The following is a 12755-nucleotide window of genomic DNA, read 5'->3' as shown; positions in this document are numbered from 1 at the left end:
ATCCACTCACACCTCCCTGCCCATGTACAGATCACATTTATAGCCAGAGAGAAGGAAGTAATGCACAGAAACATCCTGATTGGCTGCAGTTAGTATTTGCCTTTTATGGTTCTGTTTTTTGACAGCTTTTTAGCCTCAGATTGGCGGTTATGATTGGCTGAGACACAGTGGCTTGGTTACATGGGCATATTCTTTTTTTTTTAATATAGAAACATTTATATCTTTAAAAATCTTTTTTTAAAAGATTTCTTTATTTATTTGAAAGTCAGAGTTACACAGAGAGATAAGGAGAGAAAGAGAGAGAGAGAGAGATCTTCCATCTACTGGTTCACTCCCCAGTTGACTGCAATGACTGGAGCTGTGCTGATTTGAAGCCAGGAGCTTCTGGGTCTCCCATGCGGGTGCAGGGGCTTAAGGACTTGGGCCATCTTCCACTACTTTCCCAGGTCATAGCAGAGAGCTGGATTGGAAGTGGAGCAGCCAGGACTCAAACTGGTCCCCCTATGGGATGCTGGCACTACAAGTGGCAGCTTTACCCACTACACCACTGTGCCAGCCCCTAAACATTTTTTTAAAGAATTTATTTGAAAGGCAGAATTATAGAGAAGCAGAGGTGGGGTAGAGGGTCTTCCATCCACTCATTCACTCCCCAGATTGCCGAAACGGCTGGAGCTGGGCCAATCCGAAGCCAGGAGCTAGGAGCTTTTTTCGGGTCTCCCATGTGGATGCAGATTGCAAGTGGAGCAGCTAGGACTTGAACTGGTGCCCATTTGGGATGCTGGCACCACAGGCGGTGGCTTTACCTAATATGCCACAGTGCTGGACCCAACATGGGTATATTCTTAGATTAGAGTATTCTTAGTGTCAGGTTAGGTTTTGGTTCACTATGTGTGGGGGCTACTTTGCACCAAACTAAAATGGAGAGTTATTTATTTATTTATTTATTTATTTATTATTATTTTTTTGACAGGCAGAGTGGACAGTGAGAGAGAGAGAGACAGAGAGAAAGGTCTTCCTTTGCTGTTGGTTCACCCTTCAATGGCCGCCGCGGCCAGTGCGCTGCGGTTGGCGCACCGCGCTGATCCGAAGGCAGGAGCCAGGTGCTTCTCCTGGTCTCCCATGGGGTGCAGGGCCCAAGTACTTGGGCCATCCTCCACTGCACTCCCTGGCCACAGCAGAGGGCTGGCCTGGAAGAGGGGCAACCGGGACAGAATCCGGCGCCCCGACCGGGACTAGAACCCTGTGTACCAGCGCCGCCAGGCGGAGGATTAGCCTAGTGAGCCGCGGCGCCGGCAAATGGAGAGTTTTTTAGGCCAAATTTATTTTGGTTGAACACATGCCTTCTAGCTTTTAAAATAAAGTACAGTGCTTTTCAGATTTCTATTCCTTTGCATGTAACCTGTTTTTTTCCCCCCTAATGAATGCATTAGCAGTGTTTCTTCATTCCTTATACTCTGAATTATAATCTTTATGTGCTTTCATGAATCAGTGCTTCATTCATTGTAGGTCCTTTTAATCTGAATATCTCATGTCTGGGAAATATTCCCTCTCTATTTTAAAATGATTTTTCTAAATATGATCCATTTTTTGTAATTAATTATTTATTTCAAAGAATTAGAGAGAGAGAGAGAGAGAGAGATCTTCTATCCACTGGTTCACCTCCCAAATGGCTGCAATGACCAGGGATGGACCAGGCCAAAGCCAGGAGCCAGGAGCTTCTTCTAGGTCTCCCACATGGATGCAGGGGCCCAAGGACTTGTGCCATCTTCCACTGCTTTCTCAGGCTATTAGCAGCTAGCTGGATCAGAAGTAGAACAGCTGGGACTTGAACCAGCACCCATATGGGATGCTGGCGCTGCAGATGGCGACTTTACCTGCTACGGCACAGCGCCAGCCCCATCCCAGCGGTCTTGGAATTGCTCTAAGTTTCTTCCATCTAAGGTGTCTTGGCAGGATATTACAGTGGGAATGAATTTGCACTGTTTCTTACTAGAATCCCCCTCTTTTAGCACTTATGTTTCACCTCTGTACTCCTAAGCAGCACGCTTCATTAGTCTCATTTTGTTTTCCATGTATAAGTGCTTCTTTGTTTTATCAATGATAGCGTGGTATTTTTGTATTTTGCTTATTCTTCTGTTGATTTTAGGATGACTTCAGAGAGATGAATGAAGCAGAAAGGGCTTTACCCCACTGTCTTAAAACTCAAAGTTTAGATCCTGACTTTAAAATGAGTGTAAATGAGTGTCTGTGTTTTAGTTGTACAAGGTTACGGTTGCAAGTTCTATAAATATCAATGATAGTATTGATATTTTTTCAGATAAAAAAAATCTATGGCCTTTAAATTGTATGGTAAGAATCTTTCTTTTCAATTGACAGGGTGGTATTGGTATCCAACTATACTCAAACCTTGAATATTTTACAAGAAGTATGCAAGCGTCATGGATATGCTCATACAAGACTTGATGGACAAACACCCATCTCTCAAAGGCAGCAAATTGTTGATGGCTTCAATAGTAAATACTCTTCTGATTTTATTTTTTTGTTAAGTTCAAAAGCTGGTGGTGTGGGACTTAACCTTATTGGAGGATCTCACTTAATTCTCTATGACATTGATTGGAATCCAGCCACTGATATCCAGGTAGGACTATCTGGGCGTGAAATAGACATTATTGAATGATTGGAAGTAAAATGCCTGCTGGGTGTGTTCAGATGATGTATAATACCTGAGTGTGTGGAGCCCGTATTTCCTGTCAGGCATGATGCTAAGTCCTTCCCATCTGTTAAATTTTCACAACTACCCTCCAAGTCTGGGTGTCAGCAGGCCCATTTTACAGATGAAGATATGGAAGCTTGTTCTAGCTTTCACAGTTTATAAGAGGCAGAGGTAGGATTCACACCCAAACCTGTAGGTCTCTAGGTTCTAATTCGTTGCACAGTTGGGCCTTCAGAATGCTCATGACCTTCGGGAAGAAGAGTGCAGTGGTTTCCATGATCAGTGTCTGTGTTATAATAAAGTTATGGCGTACACTTACTTAGGGAAGTATTTGAGAAGAGGCCTCTGGTTTTCTTCAGAGTACAATGCGTCTTCATTATGAACACCTCAGTTGGTGTTTCTGTTAGGGCATCCTAAGACGCTGGATGATTTTACTATCATTTTACTATAGCTACTTCTCTGAGAAAAGTAGCTATACTCACAGTTATTGTCGTAAATGATAGTAAAATCATCAAAGCAAAAGTGTGCACAGGGCAGAGTCCAGTAAAGTCCAGCCACAAGATTTCCGTTGTTCTCTCTCAGAAACATATGGACACCATGTAATTCTCCCAGCATCAGTGAGTGACAACACATGTGGAGTATTGTCAGCTGGGGAAGTTTCCCCAAGTCTTGATGTTCAATTTTTGTTGGTGTTCAGACCTGTAGGCTTGTGGAGTACCTGCATGGCTGACTTTAATTACTCAGTCTCCAGTCCTTCCAAAGATCAAACTGATACCATGCCCAAGACCCTTGCCTATATCACATTGTTAGCATAAGCCATTTCATATGGCTCAAGGCTCCAAGTAAGCAACGACACTCTATCAAACAGGATATTCTAAGAGCTTAGAGGTGATCTCTTAAGGGTAGGTTGGAAGCCAGACTTTATTATTGGAATGTGCAGGTTTTGGGCATCAACCCTTTACAGTATCCTGATAATCCTTGAACCTCAGGGACGTACTTAGAGGCTGAGCTGATTGCATATGTTCTAACAACTTCTCAGGGATGAATCATTAGCCACGTGGACAGGGAATGGACCCTCCCTGCCTGTGCTACACTTGGTTCTTTGCATCCTTGCTGTCCAAATTTGCTGCCCTGTTCGTTAATGAAGATGCCCCCCCCTCCCCCCACCCCTGCATTGCATACCAACCCTTAGTGAGGGGTTTTTTAACAGCACCTTAAGTGTTCAACCATCCCTTTATTTATTCTAAGAAAAAGATAGTAAGACATTCTTGGGGGGATGCCTAGGCTTTGTGTTTTGAAGCTATATATGGATTAGAATTCCTGATATTAAGGTGCATTTCGGGTGTGGAAATGGCCATAAATTTCTACCGTCCTTTCAGAATTCTCTTGTATTTCCCACAGGCAATGTCTAGAGTATGGCGAGATGGTCAGAAACATCCTGTACACATTTACAGACTGCTAACCACAGGTAAAATCCCTTCTGTGTGGCAAAAAAGGGATAGCCTCGGGGTAATCCAAATGATTTTTTTTTTGGTTAGTCTTTGCCTCAGTGTTAAGAGTATGTTGTTATTTTGTGAAATTTATGCCAATACATATGTTTTGCCCTATAGCAATAATATACTTAAAAATATGAAGGAAATCTAATGACTGTTTTCTCTTCAGGTACAATAGAAGAGAAGATCTACCAAAGGCAGATCAGTAAGCAGGGTCTCTCTGGGGCAGTTGTAGACCTATCTAAGACGTCTGAACACATTCAGTTTTCAGTAGAGGAGCTTAAAAATCTGTTCACATTGCATGAAAATTCAGACTGTGTTACTCATGACCTGCTTGACTGTGACTGTACAGGAGAAAAAGATCGTACAGGTTAGTTGTGTTTTATTCTGTAACTAAAGGAAGATTAATTTGCCTCTATTTAGCCGCTGAAAATATTTAAATAAAGAATAAATATTTACCATTTGGTATATATTAGTTCTCCTTTTTCCCTTGGGTCACAACACAACTACCAGATATTTGCAAAAATATTTAGTAGAACCATATTTTCCGGCTGGCACCGTGGCTCAATAGGCTAATCCTCCGCCTTGCGGTGCCGGCACACCGGGTTCTAGTCCCGGTCGGGGCGCCGGATTCTATCCCGGTTGCCCCTCTTCCAGGCCAGCTCTCTGCTGTGGCCCAGGAGTGCAGTGGAGGATGGGCCAAGTGCTTGGGCCCTGCACCCCATGGGAGACCAAGAGAAGCACCTGGCTCCTGGCTTCGGATCGGTGCGGTGCCGGCCGCGGCGGCCATTGGAGGGTGAACCAACGGCAAAGGAAGACCTTTCTCTCTGTCTCTCTCTCTCACTGTCCACTCTGCCTGTCCAAAAAAAAAAAAAAAAAAAAAAAAAAAAAAAAAAAGACAAAAACAAAAATCATATTCTCTCAGCTTCTTATTTCGAATCATTGTGAAAAATTTGACTCTTTAAAGAATTCATTCTAGTTATTTGAAAGCCAGAATCTCTGAGAGAGAGAGAGATATCTTCCATCTGTTGGTTCACTCCTCAAATGGCTGCAATGGCCAAGGCTGGGCCAGGCCAAAGCCAGGAGCCTAGAGCACCTTCTGGGTCTCCCACTTGGGTGGCAGATACTCAAGTACTTGGGCCATCTTCTTCTGTTTCCCAGATGCATGAGCAGGGAGCTGGACTGGAAGCAGAGCAGCTGAGACTCAAACCAGTGCTCTGATAAGGAATGCCAGGGTTGCAAGCAGTGGTTTAACCTGCTCCACAACAAAGTCAGCTCCCAAATACAACTTATTCGTGAAAATATTTCAAATCTTGGTATAATGACTTCAGAATTATAAAAATGTTTTTAATTCTTATTTCCATTTTATGCAAAACATCTTAATTTTTTTAATATTGTAAGGAACTTCTTATGAAATAATATTTTCTGAGGCACTTAGCATGGATAGCCATATCTCTTAATATGTGACGAATGGATAGTGCTGCTTATGTAAAGCTCAAAACACCCACTGTCCAGAATTAGAACTTTTCAGATCAGGAGTGCAACCTAGTACGCAATGTCCAGTAATTGAAAGTCACTTGATAAATTGTATCAAGATAGGTTTAAGAAGTTAGACTATACAAGACTGACATGGAAGAATTTATATTTTCTATAAACAGATAAAATACATTCCTCAGTAGTCTTATTTATAGTATAATTTACACATGATGATAATCCTATAGAATCATAATATAGGAATAATATGAAATATATATTAGTAAAGTCTGTACATATGATATTTTAGTAGGTAGATTTTAAACTTATGAAATGTTTTCAGGTTTTCTTTCATGAATATTTTGGTAACTTTAAAAAATTAACATTTGATTCTATTCTGTGTTTTTTCTGTTTTAATAATTTTTCTTCTTCCTGTTTCCTTTTAGTTACTCTAATGTTCTTTTTTTTTATTTTTTTATTTTTTTATTTTTTTATTTTTATTTTTGACAGGCAGAGTGGATAGTGAGAGAGAGAGACAGAGAGAAAGGTCTTCCTTTTGCCGTTGGTTCACCCTCCAATGGCCGCCGCGGCCGGCGCGCTGCGGCCGGCGCACCGCGCTGATCCGATGGCAGGAGCCAGGAGCCAGGTGCTTTTCCTGGTCTCCCCATGGGGTGCAGGGCCCAAGCACCTGGGCCATCCTCCACTGCACTCCCTGGCCACAGCAGAGGGCTGGCCTGGAAGAGGGGCAACCGGGACAGAATCCGGCACCCCGACCGGGACTAGAACCCGGTGTGCTGGCGCCGCTAGGCAGAGGATTAGCCTAGTGAGCCGCGGCGCCGGCGTCTAATGTTCTTTTTCTACTATTTTTTAGTTCAGTACTTAACAGTGCTCTTCAGCCTTATTGTCTTTTTTAAAGGTTTGTTTATTTATTTTGAAAGTCAGAGTTACAGAGGGAGATATTTTCCATCTACTGGTTTACTCCCCAGATGGCTGCAATGGCCAAGAGCTTCATCCTGCATTTCCCAGGCCATTAACAGGGAGGTGGATTGGAAGTGGAGCAGCCAAGACTCAAACCAGCGCCCATATGGGATGCTGGCATCACAGGCGCCAGCCCCCAGCTTTCTTTTCTAAAGGGGATATTTAAGACTAGTTTTTCATAGAAGCTGAATTCCATAATTTTGATGTGCAGTTCTAAATGTTCTCTATTTTTATTATGACTTCTTTGATTCATCAGTTACTCAAAAGTATGTTTTAAAATATATTTTAATTTTTTTACTGAATTCTGATCCTTGTACTATAGTTAGAAATATGATCTACACGGGTAAATATAGAGACTTTGGTGTGTGGTTTGGTATGTGTTTTTTTTGGGGGGGGGTACTATTTTGTGCATGAAAAATAGTGTCATCTCTTAATTGCTTAGTTTAGATGCTATCATAGTAGTCAAATTTTCTATTACCTAGTCAGTTTTTTTATTTTACAGATAAAATTGTGCTAATTTAACTTTTCAATTGGTAATATATTTACATAACTCAACTATTTAAAAATGTAAAATATATGTGGTCAAAATTCTTCCTCCTATCCCATCCTCATCTGTCTGTCTAATTTCTAGCTCTTTTACTCCATAGGAAACCACGGTTATTAGTTTTTTGTGATTTCTTCCAGATATATGTATTCATTTATATGCAGCACTACATAGATATTCTTGGTTGCTCCATTTCCACTCAGTAAAGGAGAGCATAGTATATGTATAGTTCTTTACCTTTTGTACTCAGTAGTATAACTTGAGATCTTTCTGTATCATTCCAGAAAGAGTTTTCATCTTATTTCCCTGCAGCTATGTAATCCTGTGTTACTATTATTTTAAATTTATTTTATTTATTTGAAAGAGTTACAGAGAGAGGTGGAGACAGAGCTAGGTCTCCTACCTGCTGGTTCACTCCCCAGTTGGCCACAACGGCCAGAGCTGCGCCGATCCGAAGCCAAGAGCCAGGAGCTTCTTCCGAGTCTCCCATGTGGGTGCAGGGGTCCAGCACCTGGGCCATCTTCTACTGACTTCCCGGGCCACAGCAGAGAGCTGGATCGGAAGAGGAGCAGCCGGGACTAGAACCGGCGCCCATATGGGATACTGGTGCTTCAGGCCAGGGCTTTAACCCACTGCACCACAGCGCCAGCCCTGAACTCAATCTTTAAGTTTTCAAAGTGTGTTTGTTTTTTTCTCTATCTCAAATCCTGCCTGCTGTTTGTGCAGTTCTAGTTGTTAGAGTTTTTGGAGGCCAGTATTTAAAAGGTTTTATTCTACTGTCTTCCATGACCATTTTCTACTTTGAGCACTTTTATCTCTTTGGGTTCTTGGAGTCCTCTACAACCAGCAGTGAAGGAACAGAAAGATTGTAGCCGCGTTGGGTAAACCAGCCTCAGAGGCTGCGTGCAGCTGCAGAGGAGGCTGGGAAATGTGGCTGAGTGCCCTGGAGGAAAGAGAAATGGATTTGGTGACCAACTCCTGACCCCTGCGACACACGTTTTACATGGTTCAGCCCTTGCACTTCTCAGCGTCTCTTGCGTCGTTCTTGGCTTTTGCTCTCCTTGCATTAGGCTTCTGTCAGTCCCTCATCTGTGCCAGTGTCCCTTCCCTTCCGTAGTCTTCAAGTGTACTTTTCTTGGAATGCTTTACCTTTTAACCCGTCTAGTTCTTGCCTCCTCATTGCTCAGATCGTAATGGAGCATTGCCCCAGGCAGTCCCTCCCTTACCTTCTACACCAGGTCAGTCTGTCTTGTCATATGTGCTCAGAGTCCCCTGTGTCTTCCCTCATGCCCTTGCTTCTGTTTCTAATGCAGCTCTGAACTCCAACACTTGAGTTTAATATATTCTAATCAGCTCTGAACTCTAGAAAGCTCAAAAGACCAAAAAGATTTTTTTCCTTCATAAATTTGCAACAAAATTCTTTGATGCCAAAACTTTACTTAACTTGATATGTTTATCAGTAGTTTTTATTTAACCTGTTTTTAAAGATTATTCATATAATTTGCTGTAGAATGTTAATGAGTTTGATTATGGAATGCCGACCAGATTGCTCCAATTATATCCTGAATTTGGAAGCATCTGGCATAACAGGCTTTATATGAAGGATGTGAACTTATAATAGATTCCTTAGATGATTATTTGTTTAATGTGTGTCTCTCCCACTAGATTGAAAGGTCCTTAAAGTCAAAGACCTTGTCTATGTCTGTTTACCATTTTTGCCTCTAACGCTTAAATCTGCCCATAATAAACAATGTATAAACATTCATAGAAAGAATGAGTGAACTGAATTTGTTTTAATTAAACTACAGTGATCCAATGTAGTAAATCACATAAACTCAATTGTAATAAAACAAAGATGTATATAAGGAGGACCCTGTCTCACTGTTCTACTTGTTTCAGGTGATTCACTGGAAAATTTTGCAGTCTGTAGACCTTGCCAGCTTGGTCCACATCACCAGAAATCCAGCTCCCGGAAACCTCTATCTATGTCACAGCTGAAGCAATGGAAACATTTTTCTGCAGGTCATTTAAATCATACAGATCCTTTTCTTGAAAGGATAAGAGAAAATGTGTCATTCTTCTTTCAGAATGTAACCAATCAAACTGCAGCTATAAAATGAGCGATTACTTTGTGACATTTGCTTGCCCATCTTTAAAAAACTAATATAATAATTTAATGTCATTTTTGAGGTTAATTATTTAAATTATGTATTTTGTTACAAAATGTATCCGTTTTATTACAGTCATTAAAATTGCTTGAATTGTTTTTATGTAATTTTCATTGTTGGAAAGGAAACATTAAAAATATGCTTCTGTCATCTGTGATTAATAGTTCTATGATTAGTGCATTTTTATTAAGTATCTACTGAAAAATTTTCCCAAGAAATATAAGGAAGTCCAAACCTCTGTCTTTGGGAAATCCAAACTGATGATGAGCATTATTAGACATAGGTATGTGTGTGAGACGACTGAAGAGACTTGATGTATTTATAACTCAAGGGAGAAAGAACCAGAGGCTAGGACTGCAAATGCTCAAGATGTTGAGTGTAATAGTTGCCACAGGATAGTTTGAATGAGAACAGTTAGTACTTTGGGTCAGATGAAGAACTTTGGGATAGTTCACTTTTATATAAATATATAAAGACTTACTTAATTTATTTGAAAGGCAGAGCAACAGAGAGAGGGAGGAAGAGACAGATCTTCCATCTGCTAGTTCACTCCCCACATGGCTACAACAGCCAGGGCAGGGGCAGGCTGAAGCTAGGAGACAGGAACTACATCCTCATCCACCACATGGGTGGCAGGGGCCCAGGCACTTGGGTCATCTGGTGCTGCCCAGCTGGTGCTCCCACGTGGTATGCTGATGTTAGAAGTTGTAGCTTAACCCACTGCACCACAGTGCCTTGTCCGCTTTGAAACACTAGTTCCTAGCCTAGGATCTCAGATTCATGGGAGACTGCCATGCTGTCATAAAGCCGTGTTCAGGGGCTAGCATTGTGGTGTAGTGAATTAAGCCACTGCCTGTGACTCAGGCGTCCTACATGGGAGGCAGTTTGTGTCCTGGCTACTCTATTTCTGATCCTGCTCCCTGCTAATGTGCCTGGGAAAGCAGCAGAAAATGGCCCAAGTACTTGGACCCCTGCACTCACATGAGTGTTGGATGTGTTTGCAGAACAGTGAAAGGCCACTGTGGAGAGGGTGAGCAGAGTGGGAAGAGAGGAGGTGAGAGGTGATAGTGATTGGGGGTCAGATGTTCCAAGGTGTGGGAGATCATTATGAGGGCTTTAGCACTTACTCTGAGGAGATGGTAAGCCATGGAGCTTTGGGCTAAGGCATGGCGTGATATGAACTACTTTGTGAGAACATTTGGTTTGAACACAGGATAGAAAGAAGATGAGGTAGACTGTTGTAAGAATCAGCGGAGAGGTGATGGTGACTCATACTGGTGGTTTCAGTGGAAGTGTTAAGAAGTAGTTGAGTTCTGGATAATTTTAAAGCCAGAGCCAGTAAGATTCCTGAATGGACTGAATGTGGGATGTAAGAAAAAAGTCAAGAACAACTCCAAGGTTTTTGCCCTGAGAAAATGGAGTGTACTCCCTTAATCAGTAACCACGACTGTAGCTATTGCCAGGCACCCTTGATTTTTAATGTGATTGGCATAAACTTGACTCAGTGCACATACCCACCCTATAAGAAAAATTATAAAACCTGACACCAAACTCAAGCTTGCAGGATAGCCAACTTGGACAACCTACTGGTGGTTTCCGTGGTTAAGTCCTCTGATTTGATAAATTAATTTTGATTTTCCAACTGGACTCTGATTATTTCAGATGACAGTTGTACAGTGTAGGTAGAAAAGAGATAAAATGATTTAAGTATAGTGATAAAAATAACAGTTGCTAACATTTGTTAAGTGCTTACTATGTTCTAAATGCTAAATGCTTTTTGTATTAATAACCCTAGAGAAAGGTTTGGTATTATCTTGACTGAGTGTTAGTCCTGGTTGTGTAGAGAGACCCTCTAGGATATGTCTGTAGGTTTATGTCAGGGGATTTAGTAGGGCAACTGGCTTCCATGATTATGGCAGCTGAGAAGTCCCACAACAGGTCTTTGGTAGGCTGGAGACACTGGGGTATTGGTAATATGGCTCAGTAGAGGACAACAGCCTCAGAACCGGGGCTGCTAAGGGTGCAACTGTAGTTCAAGGCCAAAAGCCTTAGTGCTGGCAAGGAAGGCCAAGTCCTGGAGTCAAAGGCCAGTGACTGAAGTCCAAGGCGAGAGCTCAGTGTCACCACTCTCAGAATGAGACCAGCCCACCTTCTGTATTTACCCTCTGCAAACCCCAGCCCATCGGTGGGTCCTGCCCCCATGGAAGCCAAGTCTTCCCACACAGGTCACCCAGTCTCATATACTAATCTCATTTGGAAACCCTCCACAGACATGCTTTTCCAGGTTTCTGGGTGTTCCTTAACTCAGTCAAGTTGACACTGTAAAATTGACCACACTGTTTACCATCCATTCAATGCTATATGTTCAGTGGTGCTTGTGAAGTTTAAAGGAAATGAGCAGGGAGGTTAAGTAGACGGTATGGGTCGTAGCATGGAAAATGATTCTGTTAATTGCTTGCATCATAACTCCTCTTATCCTTTACTGGGAAAAACTTGGTTGAACTTGGACGAGCCTCTTAAGACCTTGGGTGTTTGTTGCTAAGTGCAGTAAAAGGTGGCAAATTTGGAATTTTGAAGCAATTTGAGAGGGAGGGGAAAGTGAGTGTAGGGTATCTGGTACCCGGTTACATAGAAAACTCCCAGTAATGGAAACGTTGGGTATTTGAATAACAGACATGCCCATTGTCCTCCATGAAGTTTGCTAAGTAGTGGGGGAAGTAATCTTCCCTCCATCTCTCTGATCCATTTTCAGATCTTCCTGAAAGAATACAATGTCACATATACTGGATGTGAGTGATGTTAGTGGTGGAAGTTTCAGAAGAGGCTGTTTTTTGTTTGTTTTTGTTTTTTGGAAAGCAGACTGAATGCTCCCATCTGCTGATTTGCTCTCCCATCTGCTGGTTCACTCCCTCAGATGCCCACAGCAGCTAGGGTTGAGTCAGGAGTCCAGAAGTCAATCTGGGTTTCTTTTGTACGTGGCAGGGGACTCAAGTACGTGAGCCATTACCTTCTGCCTCCCTGTGTGCATTAACAGGAAGCTGGTATTGGAAGTAGAGTGGGGACTTGAACCAGGCACTCTGGTTTGGGATTGTTCTGCAAATCCCATGCCCAAGGTTGAGTTTTATGAGGACCTAAGTGACTTGTGTGACTCAGTAGCCCAGAAACTAAGCACAGAGAGGAAAGCTTTGGTCTCATAGGCTGCGAGTTGTGTGGGTTCAGGCTCTTGTCATCTACATGTGAAGGCAGCTCTTCCCTCCCCTGTTAACATCTGGGTTGTCCATACGAGTATGTGGCAGATGCTCAGAGTCTAAGAATTGCCTCGTTTTCCCTTTTCTGCGCTCCTATTTTGTAGCTCTGCTATGTTATGCTGAGCACATTGATTGTAA

At 42.2% G+C, this 12755-nt stretch overlaps 1 protein-coding gene across 1 annotated transcript in view; it reads left to right on the top strand.

Moving 5' to 3' along the window:
* Positions 1-9526, top strand: part of RAD54B (RAD54 homolog B) — an 85951-nt gene extending 76425 nt beyond the window's left edge. Inside the window, exons 12-15 of the mRNA XM_008255751.4 lie at positions 2377-2638; positions 4115-4181; positions 4376-4576; positions 9101-9526. Coding sequence (XP_008253973.2) covers positions 2377-2638; positions 4115-4181; positions 4376-4576; positions 9101-9321 — 751 coding nt within the window. The 3' untranslated portion in view covers positions 9322-9526. The remainder of the gene's footprint in view (positions 1-2376; positions 2639-4114; positions 4182-4375; positions 4577-9100) is intronic.
* Positions 9527-12755: the final 3229 nt, after the last annotated feature.

Source organism: Oryctolagus cuniculus, chromosome 6 (assembly GCF_964237555.1).
Source record: "Oryctolagus cuniculus chromosome 6, mOryCun1.1, whole genome shotgun sequence".
Classification (NCBI taxonomy): Eukaryota; Metazoa; Chordata; class Mammalia; order Lagomorpha; family Leporidae; genus Oryctolagus; species Oryctolagus cuniculus.
The sequence above is the reverse complement of the archived record's forward strand: the minus strand, read 5'-3'. Positions and strand labels throughout refer to the sequence as shown.